Source organism: Anas acuta, chromosome 2 (genome assembly GCF_963932015.1).
Source record: "Anas acuta chromosome 2, bAnaAcu1.1, whole genome shotgun sequence".
In the NCBI taxonomy this organism is placed as follows: Eukaryota; Metazoa; Chordata; class Aves; order Anseriformes; family Anatidae; genus Anas; species Anas acuta.
Genome location: NC_088980.1, coordinates 81787141 through 81813342, shown reverse-complemented (window position 1 = coordinate 81813342; position 26202 = coordinate 81787141). Strand labels below are relative to the sequence as shown.

The following is a 26202-nucleotide window of genomic DNA, read 5'->3' as shown; positions in this document are numbered from 1 at the left end:
ATTGTTTGGGAGGTTTTTTTATTATTGTTGGCACAAGTTCTTTGTTTGCTACTTTTCATAATAGTACAAGTACTAATTCACAGGGAAATTCACTTTCACATGTATTAAAAGGGTGGGGAGTGGGGGGAGTTGTTCGTTTTTTGTTTTTTGAAGTAGCTTGCACATTTTAGTCCCTAAATGGATGCTCCAGGAGAAGAAAAAAAAAAAAAAAAAAAGCCCAGGAAAAAAAATCATCATCTAAGTTAACTCTTCAGCAGTTTTATTAGAACAACCTTACCAGAGTCTTAATACGGTATTTGGTTTTAAAGACATCTTTAACCCACTGATCTACTTTCATATTTTGCAAGAAACTATCCTTGTAATAACTTTATAATGTAGCATGACATTTTTTCTCATTTGAGAACCAAGTAGCCCTGTGAAGTTATAGTTTTCCAGACACATCCTATCTTAGAATCTTTGTCGTCTTCAGTTATCTAGAACCTTGTCTGTTCAAGGGTAGACAAAATAATCTGATTTAAAAGATAAGAGAAGGGGAAACTTACGCTTCTCTTTTTTAAACTGTTCTATAGGCATCTATGTCAAAACACTGGTGCAGAAACTATGCTGCTGTATGCTGTTTACTGGCTGTTTTACACTTTTTAAAGGCATACCATCTGTTCCTCCATCCTAATTATCCTCTCAAAACAAAGTGTATCAAATGTTAACTCCATTGTTGGATAAGAGATGAACTACTTCTCATCTAGAAAGCTGGCAATGGAATGAGGAATCTTGTTAAGTCTCCTTTTCCCCCCATCCATATCTCTTTCCCAAAGTCTGTAGTGCTTTCCTAAACCTGTGCAACCTGGAAGCAACTTCACAGAAGACACAAGGCTAGGAAATTCTTTTTTAAACATCTCAAGACAAAGTTATAAAGATTCAAAAATAAAATAAAATAAAATAAAAAGAATTGCTAATGTTGTCTTAATGTGTAACAGCTGATCATCATTTTTAACTTTCCCATGACTACAGAGCCTAGTCATTTTAATATATGCTACACATGTATAAAACAACTAAAATTAACCCACCTGCAAATCGTAGACAATCTTCTTATACCAGTCTCTATTCTGTTGAATAGCAATCGCAAATGGTGGGATTTCAAGGCACATGTGAGCCATGCAATCTGTTTCTCTAATTAAAGTTAATATTTGAGGGTCAAAATTCACTAATAATTCTCCTGTTTCTGGAGCTTTTACCAATAGAGTTGTGTGAAGACCTGTTTTAGTTATTTCAATCTGCAGGAAAAAAAGTCATCACTCCCGATCAGACAAGCCAGTACAACAAAATACTTAGTTTTGAATGTAAATATCAGTTTGGTACAAAGAAATACTAAAATCAGATATTCTAATCAAGATTGATATCATATGAATCAAAAACAGGACTTTATTGATGCAATCTGTATGTACCCAAATACTTAACAGTCAAATTAACTGTTCTTCATCAGACAGATATTTTTCAGTTGGTTCCTAGATATCCTAGGCCCCATTCCACAGTCAAACATTGAAGCCAAAGCCATAGATTTTTTTTTTTAATTCTGTCCTCTGAAATCTCATTTTGTTAAGACTTATCATGCATTCTGAAGACTGCACAACCTCTTGGATGAATTGCGTTTAATCTTGGATAATTTCTTCAGGCATCTTTTGTAATTGATTCCTAGTTTCTTCTTCTACTTTTTTTCCACTAACAAACAGCTATATCACACTGCAGTCTTAATATCTCTGTAACTGTCAATTCCACCTAACTTCCTGGACACTTTTTTTGAAAGATTAAATTAATATTTATTAAAATTATTTTGTTCTTAACAGGGAAGCCTAATCACATTAGTGATTTAACTGCCTCATTTGAGTATTTCAATACCATTTGTTTTCTGTTTGAGTGTAAGGAAGAAGATTTCCTAAGAAGATCACTCATGGATACCAGTCACGTCTTGCTGCTATTTCTGTTTTCCTGTTGTCCTTTCTCTGACATAACTTTCTTTTTCATTATTCACTTCTAAAGTTTCATGTATCACTTTACTTTGAGATGGAGCTTGTTTGTAAGCAATAGCTTTAGAACCCAATGATTTGCCATTCATTTCTTCCTTTTTTTATGCAACACACAAACTTTGCTTCCTCTTTCAGTGACTAATATATGCTTGACTATACTGCTTCCTTCAACAGTTTCATATATTATAATGACATTAAAGACAATTTTCAAGTAATCATTGGTCAACTTTTGTCAGTAAAGTTGTTGTGCTTTATCCACTAGCAATGAAGTTGCTTACTCTGTACAACTGCCTTAAAGCGCAGCTGAACTTTTTGGGATTCAGGGACTCATTATTCTTACTTTCACTTTCTTCCTCTCCCACTTATGTTTTGTTTTTGTGTTGTTTTTTTTTTTTGTTTGTTTGAACTGCACTTTCATACTTCCCAGTATTTTATTATTTCAGTATGTCCAAGTTGAATTGGGAATAGCATGAAAATTATGGCTTTACATCTTATGCTATTAAAATAAGTAGATAAACAAAGTGGTTGGCATTCAGGAACAAACAGACAAAAGGGAAAAAATATTCTAAAACATGAGAAAAAGACACTAAATTTAACTACTTCCATTGTATAGTACGATAAAAGGTAGCATGCCACAGCCTTATTCTGTTGCATTTGTATTCTGCACAGGACACTCGCCCCTCTCGCATCTTCCTTTTCTTCAGGAATAGAGCATGAGCTCCACCTTGTGTTCTCTGACATTCATGTCCACATCACTCTGCGCCTTTGATACCTCAAGAAGTGAGAATAGACTACTGAACAGTAATCGCATTATTTTTAATCTAGTATACGAGTACATTGATGTGAGTAAATATGCTTTTCATACGTTTTCAAGGCATGTCTTTTCGTTTCAAAAACTTGAAATTGTGTTCAAATTCACCCCTCTTTGCTCCCAAATTATTGAAGCAGTCTTGGTGAGTTTAAATGGCTGTCCAGTGGCTGTGCTACTGGAGAAGCCAGACTTACTTTCAGCACAGTTCAGAATAGGGACTAGGACCTCACAAAGCCAGTAACCAGTACAGGTGAGAGCCTCATGCTTTGGACATTTTAGCCATTCTGTGAAAGCCAATAGGAGAATGTAGTTTAACTGCTCTGTAAAGGCATGCTACATGTCAGAAAATCTGATCACTAGATCATCTAGCCAAAGACAACATGTGCAGCCCCACAAGAAGCACACATCCTCCTTAGTCTTTACAGCTGGGATAGGGAACCCATCTTAAAAGTGCCCAAGCAGGGACTTATCTCAGGCATAGTTCAGTGAAATCTATCACCAGTATACTTGGAATCATGCAGATATCCAGCACAATACTGGAATTAAATCTGAAACCAAGTTCAGGATGGAAATACCAAACAAATGCCAAAGGCTTTCTGACACACCACAATTCCTTTTCTGAAAAGGAATGATACACATACCTCCAGGTAATATTCTTCAGGATCCTTGATTCCCAGTTGGAAGTTGTTAGTACTAGATTCATCATCATCAACATACACCCAGCACCAAAGCCAAAGCAGTCTGAATACAGCATATAATGCATCCTCCAATATTTTAGTGCCTTCTCCTGTTTTAGCACACCGAATTGACGCAAATTCTCCAACTTACAGAATTGGACAATCAAAGTTAGTGATCCCTTAAACCTTCGTGGCAATTGCAAATGTGAAAGGGAAAGGAAGAGTATATTTAGATTGGGCAAGAAACTGCAGGAGCCTCTAGTCTCAGATCTTGTTTAAGACTAGCTTTGAGAAGACTGATATTTATCTGCCTCAGAGTTTTTCATATTATACAAAAGTTAGTGTTGAGCTCCAAGAACAAGAGGCAGCTGCATTGCTAACTATGCCAACAACTTCAAAAGAGTTATCTGTAGATTGTGATCCCTTTCTTTTGAGATTTCAGAGGCTGAGGCCAATTTTTCTGAAACAGGCTCTTTGCCAAAGCAACAGAGAAACTGGAGGTGGAAAATATGCCAATAGGATAGTAGAAACTTTCAGAGATTTCATAGCTAGGAAATAGACCTTACAGGCATTGTTTAATAATATGAAGGCATTCAGAGGTTCTACGTTCAAAAACCAAGAGGATAAAATCAGTCAAATGAGATTTAGAACTTAAGGTAAACCATGATTTCTGAAGAATATTCAACTACAAACTATTCTGCCTTACCAGATATTTGCTAGAAAGTGAAATAGTGCAAAATACATTTGTGCAGTGTACTTAATCAATAACACGCTCTATCAGTTGAAATTAGATTCTTTTTATACGTACACTCACTCTGAGGGTACGTATGGATTATCACTTAAAAAAAAGAGAATCATATTATTCAGATCAGAGGAAACTTGTGTCTACTTTTATCATAAGCCAACCAGCTGACAAAGCTCCTCTCCCCATGTAACCTTCTTGCACCAGTCAGTAGGATATGAAAAAGATTGAGGGGCAGCTAAGGCTATCACTGGATTCTCCATTATGTATTTCCATAACAAATATTTTTTCATTATAATTAACATGATCTTTCAAGTGCTCCTAAATTCAGCTAAATCTAAAGCTTAGCATACCTGACTATTAACTAGAAATTCTTTCACACTGCTGTAACCCAGTGTGTCAATGGTGCCTGGCACAACAGGAATCCAGTCTGGTCTGCAAAGCTAGATTTTATCAGTCTACCACAAACAAAAATCCACCATGTTTTTTTAAAAGAAATATGTAATCAAAATCTGCTGTTTTACCTGCTGAAGCCATCCCCTGTGATAGATCACTTCAAACTCCATAAGAACTTTTGCTACTTTGTTGTAGCTGCGGATTACACGCTTGCCATCAGGTGTCTGCAGTACAGATGGGTGCTTCTGGAAAGACTCCATGGGCTCCTGGATTCTCTGGAACAGGTGGCGTGCCCACAGGATCTTACCAGCTATTGGAGGCAGATTACGAGCCAATGGAGGGTTCTGCTTCTGCTTAGTATAGAGTTTACAGATTGCTTCTATGTCATGTCCATAGTTCTGAAGGATTTTCTGATATTTTTCATCAATGCCAAGATTCGGGATTTGTAATCTGTTTTGAAAAATAACCGTTAGAAAAATTTCTTCAAGAACCCTGAAATTCTTCTGATGCGCTGTTGAAAATTTTTTCCCAGATAACCTTGCATCCCTTAGAAAATAACTACTCCAGCAGAAGATTTTTGACTAGAGCTTGAACAAATACTGTCACAACCTGATTCCAAACAACCAAGATTTAGGCCAGATGATAAAAGTTTCCAAGTAACCAAGATTTAGGCCAGATGATAAAAGTTTCCAAGTAAGCCTACACATTTTCTGTTTTGTCACTATTTTCAAATACCGAGCTAAAATTATATGCAAACTGTAACTGATCTGCTACTATCGGCCTATTCTACTAAGCAGAATATTGTAAGAAAACTGACACAACAAAGACTGAGGCTGCTTTGCAACAATCTGACTTTATCAAGACAGATTTCACTATTTTCTACTCAAGCAATCTAGCTTTACTGTGTGAACAGATTAATTTCATTAAGGACAAAACTAATGCAAAGATGCCAACAACCAGGACAGGTTTCCTGTATGTACAGTAATTTTGAAATATAGTAGTTGTACATATAGTAATTTTGAAGTCCATTCATATTTTATATATTTGGATGCATAAAAATATGTATTTTTATTCATCCACATAGCTGAGGAGACATCTCTTACCAGAGCTAAGCAGCTGAGGGAAAGGAGACTGAGTTGGATTTTGTTTGCATTTAAGGAGATACCTACTCTACTCTCCCCTTTCTCACCACCCTCAAAGCATTATTTCCATTGTCTGTCAGAATTCTAGCAGGCTAGATAGCACATAGTACCTTTCAAATTTCTTCAACATGGACAGTGCTCTTTCAGTGTCCACAATATTTTCAAAGGTGTTGTCCATAAACGTCTTTAACTGATCCTGGAGTAGAACAAATAAATAATTCTACTGTGAAGAACTACATAAGGTACACATCTCAAATACAACAGATGTTATTTTACAGGATTTATAATGTATTTATTACATTAAAACAAAGTTTATATGAGAGCAACCTCAGTAAGTATCAATTTGACCTCTCTTCCACCCACTTTAAGCAAAATACAGCCAACTTTCAAGGCTTTTCCTTCCCCCTGTTCTCTCTGTACTTATGCAACAAGGAAAAGCTTTTGAACCCTCCAAAGGAAAGTTAACTATTTATTTGTTATTGTTTATTTGTGCTATGCTCCCATTCACCCAACAAAATCAACCATTTTTATGTTATTCTTGCTAGCATCTGTACTTTTGTTTTCATGAGGAATCGTTACTACATTTAATACTTATTTGATTCATAAAACCTACATGAAGATCGTTTATCTCTTTGCAAAACTCTTCATAGTCTTGGTCAAAGTCAGCCTTCCGTTGATCCAAGAAATTGTAATGCTTTTTCTTCATGATGTCAACAATACTCTACACAGTTTCATAGAAGAAAAAAAAATCACCAAAAATGGTCTTAGCAAAAACTTAACACATCAAAATATTTACCCCAATCGTTTGTGCACATTCACATTTTAACTTTTGCATTAGTTGCCATTATTTGTTCACTTAAATGAGATCACAGATCACTTAAATGATGTATTTGTAGGAAACAAGTTTGTGCAATGGCCATATGACTTGCAGTTATATTACTTACGTCTGCTTTCAGTCAGTTAGAACTGACAGAATATTCAGACTCATGCTTATCATAAAAAGCATTTGTTACTCATTGTTACCCATGAAACATTTTCTCATGTAGAGGTTCATTAGTTCTATTTAAAAGTTAACAAAGTTCAATATAGGAAATTATTTTCACAGTAGTATTTTCCATGTCTTTAACTCGTATCATAGAAAACTAGATTACTCAAAAGCCACAGTAAGATGCAGGATGTCACCAGCCTGGGACTTATTATTCCTCCTTTTATGTAGCTGCTGTCCATTTTAAGGAAAGTACATCTTAATCAGAATCTCCCATGAGGTATACCCACAGGTAAAGATTTCTGATGATGGATCACTGTTGAACATGCTAGGAATTTACCACAATAAACTATAAAGCTCAAAATATTTTCAACAGAGCAGACTTTTGCCGTTTGATTATAAGCCAACTTAACTTCACTTTTGTTACTTGCCTGTAAAGAAAAATCCTATGTTTTCATCTACAAACATGCAAATCCTAGATAGCAACTATATGGTAAAGCATGAAGAATTGCAACATGGCAATTTCCTACTATACAATTTTTTCAAGTTACTTAATCAGTCACTTAACTATAGCTAAAATCCATATGAAATACTTCAGTACCTCAATTTTGCCACCATTAAAAAAGTACAATCACTTTCTATCCTTTATGTGTACTATCCACAACCTTCCATGTACTACCTTCTACATAAACACGCTTAATCCTCCCCTTACAAAAAGCTCTTACTTTAGGACCTGAGTGCTGCAGTCAGTGATGTGGCATACCTGTGGAGAGTTTGCAGACTGCACCACAGTGGGCTAACAGTCACATGTAGGTTCTCAACTGAAAAAGCCCCAAATAAATGAGATGCCTGTGTTCCAACCTACCAAAATAGTATCTTCATAGTATGATCTAATAATTCTCAGCAAACAGAGTTGCAGAGAAGTCTCTTGGCCCAGCTTTAGAGAGCAGCTCTCAATGAAGGGAACAACCTTTAGAGCAGCCCACACTCATCCAACCTATTTGATAGAGTCCTTGGGCCAAGCTCTCCTTCCAGTTGCACCCAGGTTTCTTCTCAGAAGACTAGAAAAGAATCAAAACCCTGGACTACAACATGTATTGAATCACATCAGGATGCACAATGGAAGGCTCACATTTTACCCTATGGTTACTTAACTACATCAGCAAAGTAATTTATTCGTGGCCATAAAAAAGGAAGAGGACAGTGTTACGCAAATTAGAATGCCACATTTGCTGCCACTGTATGGTATGATCTCTAAAAACAATCTACAAACTCAATACATTTAATACTTGTGATTTATTTTAGTATTTATAAGTGCCATAATTATCATGACACTGCACTAAGATATAAAATAAGGTAAGTTAAGTCAGGCTCAGAAAAAGCAGGGAAGACTATACTTGCTATTTAAAAAATATATTAAAATCTCATCACAAATGGAAGACGAAAAGAACATAAATTTGGCATATTGAAATTCTTAGAAGAGCTCTTTGTTATTCAAGTCTCACTCCTACTAAATAAAATGGCCATGAAAGAAACCAAAAGTAGTAATAAAACAAGCAAGGGATTAATCTGTTACAGGAAAAAAAAAAAAAAAAAAAAAAAAGCCTGAACTTGGAGAGCCTTCCAGAGCAAACCTGCTAACTCATTTCTCTCCATCCTTCACCCCAAAAATAGACATCTGTGAGTTGACTTTTATTTCCTCTCCTGAAATGCAAAGTTATCAATAGCACTTTAGGTGAGTACAGATTTTAAGTAAATCTATTAATCTGCTTTGCTGGAATAAAGCTATTTCCCTAATGTAATCAACTAAATCTGAGAGTGCAAGGTGGTTTGGTCTTTGTGTTTGTTTTTTTTTTTCCTCTTTACTTGAAGAAACTAAACTAGTATTTATTTCCTTTTATGCATTACGGAAATGGAAATGGGGTTTGTTTTCCCTCCAAGCTGCAAGGAAGATCTGGCTACAGCATCAACAAGCAGAGCAATATTAACTGTCCTCTGTGACAGGCCCTGACCAGATGCCCCTTTGAACAGTGGGCAAGAGATCGAGCAGTCACAGTACACTTTCATAGTTCACAAAACATTTTTAAAGAGAAAAATTTTCGACTTGTCACTTTTTCTACTGATCATAATGCAAAACCATGACACCTGTGACAAAGTCCTCCTATTTAGTTCATTTTGCAATCAACTTTGATTTTAACACAGATCCTTCACATGGCCACCTGCTCCTTTGCATCGTCTGCTCCCAGTGGTCATGCACTTGCAACATCAGCTATTTCCCAGTAATTTTAGCACAGCTTGCAGAGCTATTTTTTCTCTTGATAAATGTTTTCTAGTTTTCCTAATCATTTAATGTTTCATTTTCAAGTCAGACTGAAAGGATATCCAAAATTACTGTGTACCTCATATTTTGTGATCATTCCTTCCAAACCCTCAATCTTAGACTCCTGTAGAACCGAGTAGGTTTTCATAGTATTGAAAACATCTATTATCTTTACCAGACGTCGATGAAAGCTTTCAAATTTTCCAAAGATATACACCTCACTAAAATTAAACTGTCTTTCAGCTGGATCTTGCTCCAGTTTTTCTTTCATATTGTGATAGCAATTTTGATACTCCTAAAAATAAAGAAGAATTTCAAAGAAGAATGTTGAACATGTAATAAAAAACATTGCCATAAGATATAACAAAAGTTGTGCAGACAGATATGATCCCCTCTAACTCAGTAGCAAGTAGAAGTTTGATCAATAAATAGTCATGAACAATATCATTATCGGGTCACACTTTTCATCAAATGAATAAATTGCACATATATGCACAAATATGTGTGCATTTCATCCTTAACTAGTGTGAAATTTTCTTCCCCTCATTTTATAGCAGGGCTTGAAAAATGGGTCCACTGAACATCTAAGATGACAACCCAGATTTCAGTTTTCAGAAATTCAAAATAAGGTTTGTGCACTGAGCACTTGTATTGGGTAAACATATTTCAGATTATCTAAAACTACTGTTCAGAATAAAACCCTCCTAAAGTTAAAATGCTGCTCTATTGCAGCTTCCATTTTTCTTTCTGCTTTGTTAACTGGGCACAAACCTTACTCCAAACATATTGAAATTAAATTCTTCTCAAAATCACATTACATAGGCAACAGATTTCCTTGGGATGGTTTCTTTCAGGAGCAGTTCACCTCAAAATACAAGCTTCATTATTTTCTATCACATATATGTATCAATAACCATATGTATAGGTATTAACACAAAGGGCCCAGAGTTTCCTAAAGTGATTTTATGAAAGCTTTTAGACTTGGTAAGAGTCAAATAAAAACCTAATCCTTCAACATATTTTAACGTTGCAGCTGAAAATTTTGTTATACCTTTATAGAAATATACAAGTTTACTGATTGTTCCTGATGGTAAGAAGCTGTCATATAAATTTGCACTAATCTGTGCAGTAACTCTGAAAGATTTGTTTCTTCAAAAGGTGTCAGGATAACGTTTTGTTCTTATAGGCACATATTATTAAGAAATGAAAAAGTAATAACAGAGAAAACCTAAGATGAGCCTTATACCTGCAGGCAGGCTATCAAAAAGACAAAGGTAGGCTCTTCACAGTAGTACATGGACAGTGGCCAAGAGATAGTGCAAGTAAACTAAAACAGAAGGTATTTTGACTGGATGGTAAGGAGAAAATTCTTCATCCTAAGAATAGTCAAGCAGCAGAAGGTATGCAGTCTCCATCCTTGGAAAATTTCAAGGCATAACTGGATAAAGCCCTGGGCAGCCAGGTTTGAACTCACAGCTGCCTCTGTTTTAGCTTTGAATAAGAGATTGGACAAGATAACTCATGAGGACCCTTCCAATGTAAATTAGTCTATGATCCTATGTTCTAAAAATTCTCCTATGGCCCTGTGTGAATAATATAAAAAAAAAAAATGATCCCCAAATGATCATGGAATTGTATTAAAAAAAAAAATAGTGGTGTGTCTTCCTAACAAGCCTAGGCAATGTGAACAGCCAAATTCTTCTGTTATTCTCAGTTTAGAAACTGCCTTTTCTAAAGATATAGGTTGTCCAGATATCTTCAGAATATATTTGGCTAAGTGAGACCCTCTGCTTTCCTTTCTATTATACATACATGAGAATAAATTTTATAGAGAAACTCAGACATGAAAATCCAAGTAATTGTCATGTAAGAAGCTTAGTTAAGTTAGGGTAATGATGGAAATCCTGTTTCCAGAAGTTCATCAGACACTGGACTAAATTCTTCATTGGCTCTAATAAAAACAACCCAGTGTCAAAGGGTATTTTTCTGTTGCTTCATTTTCCTATACATTGTAACATTCCTTCTTTGTATAAAATACATACTCCACTATTTATCATGCCCACTGAAATCTCACCTTATATTCTGTTTTTCAGATGTTCTTTGCACATACCTGTTTAAGCCGAATGGCTGCAAAAAGCTTTTCCATAACCGTCTCCTGAGGTTGGTTCCAGATGGTGGCAGTATCATTATTTGTGATATAAGATTTACATGCTGTGATCATCTGATTAGTCACCTATAAGCAATTTTAACCTTGTGAAAAAAAACTGCTGCAGGACAAAGCACATATTACTCTTCATTCAATCTCATTCCATACCTCTGATTCCACTGGCCTAAGACCTCCAAAATAGCAAAACCAAATACCAGCTGCAATGACCATGTTCCTTGCAGTATATGGCCTGCAGACTATTACACTGCCGAAGTGTTGTTGATTAACTGCACTAATCCTAAACCTAAACACCTTTTATCAACCTTGAAATTACACAGACTACAAAGTCATAAGACTTTGGACCTTCTAAAAGAAAAGGAAAAAGCAAGGGCCCATGAGACTATAATAATAAAAGAACAAGTTGTCCTTCCAACTTCAGTTCCTTCTTTATGAAATCTTAAAAAGATTTAAGGGCTCTATTAATATACGTGCTTTGTAAAGCACGGTTCACTGTAGGCAAAAATCATTCAAATAAAAAAGCTCCTCAGATCTGTGCATGTCATGGCTGAAATTAACAATGATCTTCAAGAAGTCTGAAAAAGTACTACAATTCCTAGTCATTTCTAGAAAAATAATTTCTAACTTTGGAGAAGCTTTGTCACTATTTCCAATTCTTTATCCGCTCAAAGAACAGCATAAAACTGGCCAATATGATGGCTCTTAAATTGCTTATTCCCTTTGCATATTCTTTCTCACTCAACCAACAACAAAACATTGCTTTGTACCTACCTTTACAAACAGCGAAGATACTTTTTCAGAGGTATTGTAATACTGAGAGATACTCTGAATCATTTTAATTGCATTTATAAGCCCTGGAATAGCATCCACCATGGACACCTGTAAAGGAACACACAGCCTCTGAACTTATCTCAATACTTTTATTGTCTCACTTTAGCAAGCTAAACAACTACTAAACAACAACTGTTTAGAGAATCCAGGTGCGTTACTAACACAATATTTTTAACATTTCTGCTTCTGTTTCCCTGGGCCTGTCCTGTAAAACATAACAGTCATATTTCAACATCCAAACCCTACAGCCCAATTTTGGGAAAACAATTTGCCAGAGGCTTGGCTTGAAAGAACTCTGGTCAGTTAAATAAATTTGATATAGAAAAAGGCCTCTTCAAAATTACTATTATTTTCACTAAAAGTATGTTTTTACACCCCAGCACCATGCCCCAGCCCCTGCGCTGCACAGGGAGGTAGAGGAGTGCAGAATGGAGGGGTGATGTTGAGCATGGGAAGAACAGGTGTGAAAGTAGGTGGTTTTTTTTTGTTTCTCACTACCCAAATCTTTATCATGCTAATGTTTCATAAGTGAGACTCAAATATTGGACTGGGAAACACTAAAAGAAAACAGTTTTATCACTGTCCAGTAAAGGGAAACAGACTGCATCATGAACCATACCAGGGTTTCCCAGAGCACTGTTTGGAAGCAATTTCACTTTGGGAAAAAGTAAAGAGAAAGCAGAAGATGGGCAGTCAAAGCTTTGAGTTTTCAGGACTATTCATTGTATTTCTCTAACTAGCAAGACACACAGCCAGTTACAAAACCAGTTTTAGTAAAAGCAACCATTTGCAACCTACTTTCGCAGTTAATGGCATAAGAGAATCCTTCCTACTCCATATTACTCATTACTCCATATTTACTACAATATACTGGCATCAGTTGTTACTAAAGCATGGGAAGGTGATTTATATTTATATGTTAATGTTTAAACATATTTGCATTTCCTAAACCAAGAAGCTGTAAATTGCCTTATAAATGTTAGTCTAAGCATGACCTGGCCACCACCACAAAGAGCAAAGCCCATCCTTTGTCTTCAACATATCACCATGTTCACTTTTTTCATTTATTTTTTTATTTTCAAATTTTTCACTTCATTCCATAGCACAAAATCCAGTTTCATCATTAGACTGAAAATCTTTTATAGCCAGAAATTCCCATTAAGCCACTTGTAGCATGACTGAACAGTCCTAAATTGAAGATACATACCTAAACTGCTATCTAACTGTCATTTCCAAACTGATCCTATAAACTACAAACTACATTTATTTCAGTTGTCTCAGAAGATTTACATTAAGATTTGAGAAGTTTTGCTTACAGGGTCAGCATTGTATAATGGGTCACAACATTTCTGCAGAGCGTAGAGGTATTTCACATTATCTTTAGCTTCATTTACTGCATTTGTGATGCGAATATCCAACACTCGCCAATTCTAGGAATAGAAAATTGAAAATAATAAGAATAAAAAACACATTTCAGAAACACTGTTTTGACTAAGCAGTTTTGAGATCACCCTTTTTTGTCCTTAACCTTTTAACTACTTTGAAAGCACACATCTTGCACTTTGAACAACGGGGATTCCCCCAAAAAATTAAAACAGATTTAAACTTTACCTGCTCAAAGTGGGGAATGTGGAAGGCAGAAGAAAATAGAATTCATAGATACTTCAATATTTGGCCTACCAGCAATGTTACATACATTACAAAAATGAAGTAGGCTACACAGAGAATTTCTATTCTTTACATCTGTCATAATTCAAAATAGAAACCTTCAGCAGTTTGGATTTAGCAGCAGTGAGTACTCCAAGCACTGCCTTCGTGTCTGGGTTCTTCAGCTGGTCCATAAGGTAACTGAATTTAGAAAGTCTTCTCTTCCAGTAATCAAGCTCTGCTCGCGGTCCAAGGTCATCAGCTTCCCTTCTCAATTGGTCATTTTCTGCAAGAATCTTTTATCATATAATAATATTAGTGACTGATGATAATATTTTTTATCTGCATGGATAGCACAGATTCATTTATAATTTAACCGTCAGTGTTAACTCCTGTGATAAACTATCTAACTCAGCCACCATCTCACATGATCCATCTTTAATTTTTTGGTTTGAGTCTAAGAGGGAATATCTCAGGAATGTTGTTATAGACATCTTCTGCAAATAAGCTGCAAATCAGGTTTTGAAGTATAATTTTGACCACTAAGAATAGCAATCACTGTATTAAAGTGTTCATTTTGCTTTCCGTACATCCACTAGGAATCACTGTTTTTTACTTTTTGGTTTCTTGGATAAAGTGAATCTTTTCTAGCAACCTACTTATTCCAAGAGCAGATTATGAGGTAGGGATACTCACCTCAGTAACCATAATATAACCATAGCCAGAATATTTTCCCTTACACAGTATGGACAGGTGGAACTCACAGTACATGTAGAAGTATGGATAGGAAGGAGCATAATCACTGTAATCTTTCTCCAGTGGGCATCATACTACAAGTAACCAGCTACATTAGAATATACTAAAGTCAAGATTGTTCTAGCATGCTTCTCAACAGTTTTTGATAAGCATATTTTTTGTAAGATTTTTGATTCAGTGAAAAATTTTACTATCTGATTCTACTTAATATTTTACAACACTTGAGTCACAACAAATAGAAGAAAGCACTGCAAATCTGTAACAATGCAGAATGTGAAAACTTTAATCGTGAATATAATTAAATATAATGAATCGTGAAAATATTTACAACAACTTTGAAATGGTAATGGTAAAACAACTCTTTTTACTATTTTGAAATGTATCACTCAAGATTTTGAGGATTAAGATACACTCAGGTACATTTCAAACTACTTTGGAGACTTCTTTATCCCTTTCATCATCTCAGTGGGGACAGCTTTTCTCTCTCAGCTCTGTAACATGGGTTGAAATAATTTCTGGCCACATCATTATGTTTCCTGTACAAGCTGTAGGGGAGACTGCAGATATTTATGTAGAAAAGAAAACCACAGGAGGTTACTAAAGTAAAATAAAATGAAATAAAAAATAAAATAAAATAAAATAAAATAAAATAAAATAAAATAAAATAAAATAAAATAAAATAAAATAAAATAAAATAAAATAAAATAAAATAAAATAAAATAAAATCTCTAAATTATAAATCTTTAGAGGCTGGAAGAAAACTGATGGGTGGTACTGCCTTACTCTGCTTTTCTACTCTTCACCAGTATCAGCTTTTGCCCATTGTCAAAGAGATGGCATTGGTTTGAAAGAACATTTAGTTCAACCCAATCACGACGATTCTCACAGTAATTTCTTTATAAAGGATGAAGCCATGCTACAGAGAGGAAATGCAGATTCAAGTCCCTTGGAGAACTAGACAATGTGGAGAAAAAATAGCCTGTATAAATAATTAATAATTATCAGCTTAAATATAGACAGTGATTTTCTTGGGATTGCTTTGACCCAGGTGCAGGACCTTGTTGAACTTGGTCTTGTTGAACCTCATGAGGTTCACACAGGCCCACCTCTCAAGCTTTTCCAGGTCCCTCTGGATGGCGACCCATCCCTCCAGCATTTTGACTGCACCACATGGCTTGGTGTCACTGGAAAACTTGCCGAGGGTGTGCTCGATCCCACTGCCCATGTCACTGACAAAGATGCACTGGTCCCAGTACTAACCCCTGAGAAACACTCCTTAGCACTGATCTGTACTTTGACACTGAGCTGTTGACCACAACTCTTTTGGTAGAAGTGCAGTTCACTGTGATACATTCTACACACTAGTTTCAGCTTATAAATTCAAGAGATTTGGGTTGTTTTTTTTTTTGTTTTGTTTTGTTTTTTTTTTGTTGTTTGTTTGTTTGTTTGTTTTTTGTTTTTTCTTAAATTCCTTCCTTTTAAGAGGTATAGACCTAAATAAACATAGAGATGTCCTTCATGGAACTGATTTCCTAAAAATAAACATACTTCTCTGATAAAATCTAGGCAATAATTTCTACATGCAGAACAGAGAATAAGATAGCAACTAAGTTTCCATTTTCCAAATTTATAAGTTAATCATGCTGTTCTCTTCCTTTTAATTTTATTTGTACTTAAAACAAGTACACTGATCTTACAACCTTACAGTATTTCTAACCACATGAAGATGCTCCATCAGTGTGTGGATGAGGCAATTAAGCAGTAACAGGGAACTAAGCTTCCAAATACACGTGTACACTACATTTAAAAGTGGATGGAAAAAGCTGTCTGTAATCTTCTAATTTAGAAGTAAAAGCATGCTAAGTAACTTAAGACATAGGGATCAATCACATCTAACTTTATAGGAAGGTAGCACCAGGATTAAATTCAACCTGCCAATACGCAAATGTGTTCATATTTCATACTTCTGCAGTGTGTATCACCTGTTCAAGCTGTTTGATCCATCCTTTCATGCAGACTTCTATTCTCTCAAGACTGCCTATGTTGTTAGCAACCGACAGATAATCTGAAGGTCCTTTTAGATTTTTCAGATCATACGTTTCACATTTCTTCAGATTAACCTACAACACAAGTTTAAAAAAAAAAAAAAAAAAAAGTGCTGAAATTTTTGTGACAAATAAACCAAGAAATTTACATAGTGACTGATTTCTCTGCTTGGGGTATCTGACTTCATATTCCCACTTCATTTTAAATTTGTTTAAATTCTGTTTTGAGCCCAGAACTGGACTTCAGAATCTGAAGAGCTCTTCAACCTAGCAGCTGTGCTCTCTGTCATTTCCTTAATAAAGAAAAAATAGAAATCAACAGTTGAAGTAACTGTTTGTTGTACATTAATCATTCTTGGTTTTCTTTAAGAAAGTCCACAAATACCAGAGCCAAGAAGTGAATAGCTCAAAAGAACTAGCATGAAAACAAACAACAACAGAAGCAGCTGCAGAATTGTTAAAACCACAAGCTTTCACAGACATTAAAGCCACAGGTCAATGTATAACAAGTCACTGATGACATCAAACACTATTCAGAAGCATTATTTTTTCTCCAGCTTAACAAAACCAATTTGTATTCTACAAGCAAAAGTATTCTACAAAACAGTAAATTCAAAAAGTCCAGGCTGAGAGACATTCCACAGCTAGCTGGATTGCTAGTTGCTACTTGAACATATTACCTTTTCTAGCAGACTTTGCTGAGTTCCTGAGAGCACAGTAACAAATGCTTCAAGGGAAGCAAGAAACTCCTGCTTAATACTGGAAGCTTGTTGAGGTTCGCCAAGTGCAAACCACCCATAGTCCGTATTCCGTAAGGCTGGAATGAAGATCTCTGATAGCAACTGCTCAACACTTTCCAGTAGGCCACCTTGACCTACATCCATCATATTAAAATTTACTTCCTGTAAAAGATATGCAATAAATATTTAAATGGAAAATAAGATTTTCCCATCATGTATTTTACACTTGATAATTGGGTGTTGACTAATTACTTTTTGTTATCGTTGCTTCACAATGATTTACTTAAAGTTGCTGCCACTGGACAGTGTCACTTTTTCTATTTCCCTCCTTTTGTTGTCCTGCATTTCATTTAGGCAAACTCCATTCTTTTGCTCATTCACCATGCCAAAGGCTGTCAATCTATTTACTATCATGTGCTGATAGTAAATAATCCAAGATGAAAATGAATTTTCAACAAGATTATGCATACCAAACAGCAGTAACTGACTCTTACCTGATAGATGTTCTCAGCTGTAATGGCTTTCAAAAGACTAGATCTAATGAAGAAAACACACACACCAGTTAAAGCAACGTCTTTTCCTTCTGTCACAAACACTTTAGGTTTCTTCTTCTTTGTCAAATGAGAGTTGATTCCTACTCCTGGAAAGCTAAAATGTTCTGTAGGTTGAAATAAAATAAATATTTAAATATACTGATATATATACTAAAATATACTGATATACTGATGATTTATTCAAAGAAAAACTTCCTAAACAAACAGTTCAGTCACCATTTGTGTATCCATGAGTCCCAGTCCCCTAGAGCTTCCCCATGCGACTTCTCTAGGAAGGTACACAGCACCCACAGTCCTAACAGCACCATAAGAATTATTTCATCTAATTTTACCATTCTCATATCAAAAGCCTTTTCTATTCATTTATTCGTTTTCTGTTCTTTCTAAAAGAATGTTCAGGGTCAAGGTCCTCCTACATGTCAATCCAGCCCTATTATGTAGTTGGAGGCAATGTTCAAAAAAAAGGAAATGCAGTCCACCTCAAAGGAGCCATTATCAACTAACTGTCTTTCCTTAAGAACATGAACACCTAAGTCTAATATGCAGTAAAATAGAAGCAGAGTGTTTCAGGAAACAAGGAAAGACAGGCCATAGTGGATTCTTTGGGGAGATACAGAGATGATGAGGCTACAAAGGGCTTTCCTTCCCTTTCTTCTTCCCCAAACATCAATATGCTGCTCACAGATTTATGCTATTGATAGCATTTTTAAAGAGTCACCAAGAAGTAGCAATAACTTTGGAGGAAAAATAATTCTTTTAAATTGTGTATTATTTTTGTTTTGGCTACATTCATTTTCCATTAATGGTTTTAATGGAAAAATGAAAAATTTCTCAGAGAAAAATGAATGCATGCACATGCACGAACACACAATTACTTCTCAGTGAACCACTGCAACAATATAAGGATTTAAAAAAAAAAATGTTGTTTATATCACTAAGTAAAGAACAACATCCAACCAAGGCAAAAAGTGACAGTGCTACTACCCCTTTTTTGTTCAGACACATGCCCATCATCCCCAGTGTTTTCAGTGGGTTTACATGGCTAGGTTTTGGTAGTGGGGGGCCACAGGGGTGGCTTCTGCGAGAAGAATCCAGAAGCTGCCCCTTGTTAGACAAGAGCCCTGTCGCTGGCCAAAGACAGGCCAGTAAGTGAGGTTGTAGGCTAGTAAGTGAGACTGTTTGCACATCTGTGAGAACATGTTTAAGAAAAGGAAAAAAAAAAATGTTGGGGAACAGCAGCTAAGAGAGAGAGGAGTAAGAAATAGCCTTGCAGCCAAGGTGAGTGCAGCAGGAGGGCAGGAGGCAGCAGCAGTTCCCCTGCAGCCTGTGGAGAGGCCCCCGGTGGAGCAGGCTGTCCCCCTGCAGCCCATGGAGCAGATCTCCACGCTGCAGCCCCCCCGTGGGTGGAGGAGCCCCCAGTGGAGCAGGTGGATGTGGCCTGGAGGAGGCTGCGGCCCATGGAGAGCCCCCGCAGGAGCAGGGGGTCTTGGGGGACCTGCCGCCCAGCCGTGGGGGACCCATGCTGGAGCAGTTTGCTCCTGGGGGATGGATGGATGGATGGAGCCCGTGGGACGGAGCCGTGTGGGAGCAGTGCTTGAGGAGCTGCTGCCTGTGGGCAGCCCCTGCAGGATCAGCTGGGGAAGGACGGCATCCCGTGGGAGGGACTCCACGGGGAGCAGGGGAAGAGAGTAACTGTGAAGGTGTGGAGGAGACAAAGTGCTATAGACTGACTACAGCCCCCATTCCCTGTTCCCCTGCACTGCTTGGGGGAAGGAGGTGGAAGAGGATGGCTGGGGGGAAGATGTTTTTGGTTTCTTTCCTTTATTTCTCACTTCTCAAGCTTGTTAGTAATAGATAATAAATTTTACTATCTCCCTACTCTGAGTCTGTTTTGCCCATCACGATAATTGTTGAGCGATCTCCCCATCCTTATGTCAACCCTTGAGCCCTTTCCATCGTATTTTCTTTCCTTTTCCTTTTGAGGAGGGGAAGTGAGAGAGCGGCTGTGCTGGAGCTTGGCTGCCCACCTGAGTAAAACCACCACACCCAGAGATCCCCATTTTGGATCACATGGCCACCCATGTGTCCCTTCCCCTCCCTTTTGTTAGCATCACCTTCCTCCTTCCCATCTCCTGAAGAAGTCTCTTTTTGTTTTCCTCAAGTAAATCAAGGTCTCTGTCACCACCAAAACAGTATTGATTCAGAGACTTTGATTAATTTGATTTATTGCCAATGAACACAAACTTGCACAATAATCATAAGTTAGTAATTACAGAGGCCAGACCAAAAACAGTCATCTGTTTTTAGGGAATTCCCATGATGTATCGAGCTAGAGTAGATTCTGCAATCTCTTTCGGGAAGACGTGCTGTTACTGAAAAGGATTCTAGAAGCTGTTAAGCTGCGCATTGAAAGTTACACACAAAATTTGCAAAAATGTGACCAGACATCTCTCAGGCTGTCACGGACATAATGGGAACACCAGCAGAAGACCCCTGGTTGATCCCAATGGGAGCAACACTGAAGGTTCTGGGACAGCAGCCATGGACAAATGATGTCCTCAACACGGGAGTCACAAGTTGCCTCCACAGAAGGTGAGAAGGAGGCTTCCCCCAGAAGTGTGGTAAAATGGAGAGCCCTGGGGCAGGGAAGGGGATATGAACAGAAGTGAAGGAGAGGACTTCTGGGGTAATGGCCTTGTGACCCCAAACAGGGGCCTCCTGAAGCTGGTTTGTCATGTCACAGGACTACTGGAGTGGATGGTAAGAAATGGGGAGGGCTTCCAGAGCGAATTGATGGTGTGACTGGCAGGGAGGGGGCAGAGCACCTGTTACTGTTTGCCTTGTGTGAAAGTTGTCCTTTAACTACCAAAAAAATGTTTCTCAACCCCTCAGGCAAGAGCTGCTGGATTTGCAAGGAAGTACCTTGCTGTTGAATACTAACAATATGCAAAAGTGCGCTAACAAGCTCCTGTAATTTCATCAGTCTTCACTTCGTGAGCAAAGATGATGTAACCTGACTTGCCTTAAACCCCAGTTAATAAAATAAACTTGACCATGGTTTTTTTTTGCACATTTACTCAGCAGTACTACAGTATGTTGCAGGAAACCCAAAGTTGCTTTACCTGCATCATTTGCCTCCACATCTTGATAGTAGAACATCAGAAGGCGCAGACCTCCAGGTGCCAAGAATTTGTCAATGCGCTCTATCTGTTTGAGATCATGTTGAATTGTTTATGCATGGCATACACACTATGAAAAGTTTAACGTGCTCAGTTTTTTGACAAAAAGTTATGATAAATACACATCACATTATTGTTGTTCAGTACTAAAATTACACCAGGACCTCCTGTTACTGCCTTCCAAAAGGAAAAAAAAAAAAAAAAAAAAAAGGTTTCTTTTTCCCTTTAGTAGCACATACTACTTAATTTAAACATTTGATTTTTTCCATGCTGAACAGAACTGAATATAGCCGGGCCATGTTCCAATTTACTGAAACCACTTACTGCACATAATCTCTCAATCTGAGGGCACAGTGCATTTCTTCATTTACTGAAGTGCAGCAGCACCTCAGTGAAGGCTGAAACAAGCTCTGTGTTTTAACCTGTGTGACAGCGTTCTGCACAGCTCGTTTTCCTGTTTCATGCAGAATCACAGATACGTTGGAAGGGGCCTCTGGGAGATCACCGGGCTCACCTCCTCTTTTGTCAACAGTAGCTTAGCTCATCCTCTTGAGTAACTTACTCCCATGCTGCTTTACCCTTCTGGCAATGAAGGGTCTCTTAATGTGTGATCTGCAAGCTGTGGCTATTACCCCTTGTTATATCATCTGCCACTGCTAAGAATGGTTCAGCTGTCATCTTCACAACTACTCTTTAAGCAATTGCAGGCTATTACATGACTGCCCCTCACTTATTCTTCCTCTTAAAATTAACATGCCCTTTGCTCCTGACCATCTTGGTAGTCTTCCACTGGACTTTCTCCAGTTTCCCAATGTATTAGCACTGAAATGAGAATGCCTCCATTTTAAAACTTAAGTTTCAAAAAAGAGTGATTTATTTTCAAATCACAAAATGCATCTCCATTGCATATAATACTCACCATCACTTTGTGTTGCATCCTTTCCTCAATATACTTATTTCCAAGTGCTTACATAGTAACAACACTAACCCTCACATACTTGGTGGGATCACTAGCCACTCTATTTTCAAGTAGTTTCTAGATGATTTGATTTCCTAATCTCACAAATTTAGTCTCACAAATGCAGGTGGCAGCCTAATGGAAACAGCAGCATTCAGTGGAGTGTGGATGAGCATGACTCTTCTGAGCCTGTGAAACCACAGTCTGACAACCATCTCAACTATCTCAATAAGTATTTGACAGTAACATCAGTTCTAAAGCAACCTATAAGCTTCATTTATCAAATTAATCAGATTACCTGGTTACCATCAAGAATAGCATCTTCTACTTCTGCTTTGTCCAGATTCACACAAGTGGCAACAGTCTCCAGTAAGTAATCATGTCTGTCATCCAGCCGAGCATGTTTAGCCTCCCTTTCCTCCTTTAGCTTTTGCTGTTATAAAACACAAAGCGAACAACAAAAATTTCAAAAAAAAAAAAATCAATTTTGAAGACAAATATAAAGCAATTTTTTTTATATTTTTTTTTAATGAAGTCATTGCAGTCTTCCATATTTGTGGTTTACATTTTTAAGCCATAAAATTTCCAACACCCGCTTGTTGTATGGTGTTATTCGTTTGCTGGAAGTCTCTCTAGGAAAAAAAAAAATAAAACTGCTTTATATGTACAGGTCCATCATCATACAAGTCATCTTCAACAACCAAAGTTATTAGTTCTGGCTTTTCAGTCTATTTACATATGACCATCAAATCAGCACAGGACTTTGACTCAATCTTTGTTATTTGTGGAAGATATTGTAAGCATTCTCCAACACAGACAAATGCTGCTGGAGGAAGCTAAGATTTCATACATTATCTCTTTAATATAATGAGAAGTAAATCAAGCAACAAGCCTCAAGGTACTCAAGTGTTTATAAATGTGCTTAACTATTGCTATTATACTATTCTTCAAGCAGTATGCCTACTCTTCTAATTAAATTGAATTCCCATATGTAATACACCTCATTACATTACAGACAAAATAGCCTTCTGGAGTAGTTACTGCTTCTATTGTGCTTGCGGATTACAAGATTTAATATCATTTCATTTTCAAAAGAAATTTAGAATTATATTTCACTGGTGGTAAATTCAATCTTTATTTCCCCTGTGACTACAAAAAAATCTAGTAACTCTGTAAAGTATGCACAAGTGATTTATCTACAAGCTTCCGAAGAGCCAATAGGACCTGCATAATATACTTTATACCCTTATGTAAATTTCTTTGCTTCTTCCTGAAGGAATTTTCAAATATTTGGTAAACTCATAATTACCATCATGTCTGCATAAATGCTGATTGTTCTGGAAATGTTTTTCCATGTTAAAGACAAACGCACAAATTATGTTCTTTATGGAGATATGCCTGAAGAATGCAGTAGGAGATTAAGTTATATATATACACTTATTTGTATATATATATTTGTATTATTTGTATATATTTGTATAATTTGTATATATATACTATTTTAGCTCTGCCATTCTCTGTCATTGTCTCCACTTTTCCAGAAGTGGAACGTCATCACATTACTGGCCTGTCCTACACCTTCTCAGAACAGGGTAGAAATTTTTCTACTAATTAGATATACAAAAAGCAACCTTTTTTGGCTGACTCAGCCTCACACTAGAAGGCAGTGCCATAATCTTTAACACTGATGAGCTTTGTTGTTTCAACAATTTGAGCACAACTGGCAATGGATCTTTAGCATGGAAAAATATAGCCACTGTGCCAATTAGATAGTTTTTATGTAATTCAGAAGAAAAAAATGTGCTTTTATTTTGCTTAAACTACAGTGAGGCTACTTTTTGTACTGTGCTATGATTCTAGCACACAGCTCCAGATATATTACAGCACAAAGTATTGATCTTACATAGGTTATCAGTTCTCTCCTACATACAGGAGACTTTTGATATGTTCATAGCTGCTATTCCTTCTACAAGTGGTTGTTTATATAGACTGAAAGTATAAGAAACATCACAACTAGGCAATCATCCTCATATTTTCTTCACTTCTTTTAATATTTTCTAACCCTTTAGTTGCAATCTCTAAAGTCCTACATCATACCTGCTATCTGTTGTGTATAGCTGTTCATCTAGAATTATGCAGTATCTAATGTCTATGCAACCGCAAAACTTTAAAAGTCCAATTACCAAAAAAAACAAAAAAACACTCTGTCCCTAGAGAACAGGCAGTTATTAACAGAATAGTAAATCCATAGTTCTCTGCAAACTAAGACATTCACTTGCATTCATCATTTGTCCCTTTGGGATTGTTGTTGGATATATCTCTAGTTAATGCGAGTTGTGTGCATTTTTTCCTGATAGTCTTACAATGCAATTCAAGAACGCCCTGTCATACTTCCATATCTTGATGATCTGCTATCATAGAATCAGAATGTCTCGGGTTGGAAAGGACCTCAAAGCTCATCTAGTTCCAACCCCCCTGCCGTAGGCAGGGATGCCACCCACTAGATAGGTTGGTTGTTCATGGCCTCCCCCAACCTGGCCTTCAACACCTCCAGGGATGGGGCATCCACAGCTTCACTGGGCAACCTGTGCCAGTGCCTCACCATCCCCTGAGTGAAGAATTTCTTCCTAACCTCTAATCCAAGTCTCTCCTCTTTTAGTTTAAAACCATTACTCCTTGTCCTAACATCATCTGCCCAAGTAAAAAGTTGCTCTCCACCTTCTTTTTAAGCTCCCTTTAAGTATCAAAAGGCTACAAAGAGGTCACCCTGGAGCGTTCCCTTCTCCAAGCTGAACAGCCCCATCTCTTTCAGCCTTTTTTCATAGGTGCTCCAGACATGCTCTAGCCCTCCGAGCATCTTCATGGTTCTCCTCTGGACCTGCTCTAACAGGTCCACATCCTTCTTGTGCTGGGGGCCCCAGACCTGGACACAGTACTCCAAGTGTGGCCTATTTCTAAGAACGTTTTCTCCTCACCAGAGTAAGTGTTCCCCAGTCACAAATTCTCACTTCTCAGTTGTTGCAGACATCAGAAGAAACTTTTACCTAATTTTTAGGACTAGGCTGCCCCAGGAAACGTACAGGAAATTTAATTTCAGTGCTTTCAAGAGCAAGTCATTAATTTAAATATATAAAAGTACTCAGAAAACAGACTGGAAACTGCTGAAAATATTAATTTTGACGTGCATATTTTGCAAATATTTTGCAATATTTTAAAGATATTATTTTCTTAGGGTGGGGAATCTCAGAGAATGAATGGCAAGAAAATATTGACCTTTTCATCCCCATTTTCACTTTCTTCATCCCATCTTTAAGGATCAAACATCAGAGAGCAAAATGATATGGAGGAAGAAGTAAATTTCTACAACTCCAGATTTGTTTTCTTCCCTATTTTTGAGTGGGAGTGCATTTCAGGCCCTGAAGCACTCAGTCCTATTGTATCGACCATAACTTCAGTGAGTGAATTCAGTAATCTGTTCTCAAAATTCTTTGAACTTTAAGGTGCTGACTTTTACTCCTCCTACATCTTGCTTCTAACAACAGTATGGTCATGCCCTAGGAGTTTTTGCACAATGGTGTTTAGGGATACATACTTTTGTAGTGAATTCCGCAGGACATAAAATACAGACAATCTCAAAGAACCAGGTTTATGTAATTCAAATAAATGTCATCTAAGAGAACACTGAAGGAGCAAGGTTTAAAGATGAAAGCGCTGTTCACCCACATAAGCTACTGCTTGTGTATTTAAGTGAGAAGCAGCTGGTACGTGCAGTAGCCCTTATGAGCAAACCCTGAATAGGATCAGCTAGCAATTCTGATCAAGGTTGTATAGCAAAGCCTCCTCGTAAATTTTAGTGGCATGGGGGAATCCAGATGGATTGGCATTCTCAAGGCTAATGTCATTTTCATGCATTCTCACTTAGATATGTGGAAGGATTGTCCAAGTTTTTAAATGGTACAGCTTAACTTCAGCTCTTCATTTAAAGAACAGCCGCACAGCCACTTCTAGTTTGTTGGTTTTTTTTCCCCACTCGATCCCCTGTCCCTTACCTCAGAAGATAAAAAATAATCCATGACAATCTCAAAACAGATGCAAAACCAAAGTTAAAACAATTACCTGAGAAGTCCTTTCTGATGATTAGTCTAGTTATAACAAGTAACTTGCTTTATTTTACACAAACCCTTAAAATTCCTAATATCTAAATCCCAAAAGTTTAGAACAAGAAACATACTTC

At 37.0% G+C, this 26202-nt stretch overlaps 1 protein-coding gene across 1 annotated transcript in view; it reads right to left on the bottom strand.

The window, feature by feature from the left end:
• The window catches only part of DNAH5 (dynein axonemal heavy chain 5), a 143868-nt gene that overhangs the window by 99669 nt on the left and 17997 nt on the right, over positions 1–26202 (bottom strand). The window contains exons 2-15 of the mRNA XM_068670986.1: positions 22267–22401; positions 20954–21038; positions 17772–17935; positions 17218–17439; positions 16475–16612; positions 13856–14032; positions 13406–13519; positions 12030–12137; positions 11205–11327; positions 9174–9389; positions 6403–6510; positions 5900–5985; positions 4776–5097; positions 1065–1271 (exon numbers count right to left, since the gene is read on the bottom strand). Of these exons, the coding sequence (XP_068527087.1) occupies positions 1065–1271; positions 4776–5097; positions 5900–5985; positions 6403–6510; positions 9174–9389; positions 11205–11327; positions 12030–12137; positions 13406–13519; positions 13856–14032; positions 16475–16612; positions 17218–17439; positions 17772–17935; positions 20954–21038; positions 22267–22401 (2205 nt within the window). The remainder of the gene's footprint in view (positions 1–1064; positions 1272–4775; positions 5098–5899; positions 5986–6402; positions 6511–9173; positions 9390–11204; positions 11328–12029; positions 12138–13405; positions 13520–13855; positions 14033–16474; positions 16613–17217; positions 17440–17771; positions 17936–20953; positions 21039–22266; positions 22402–26202) is intronic.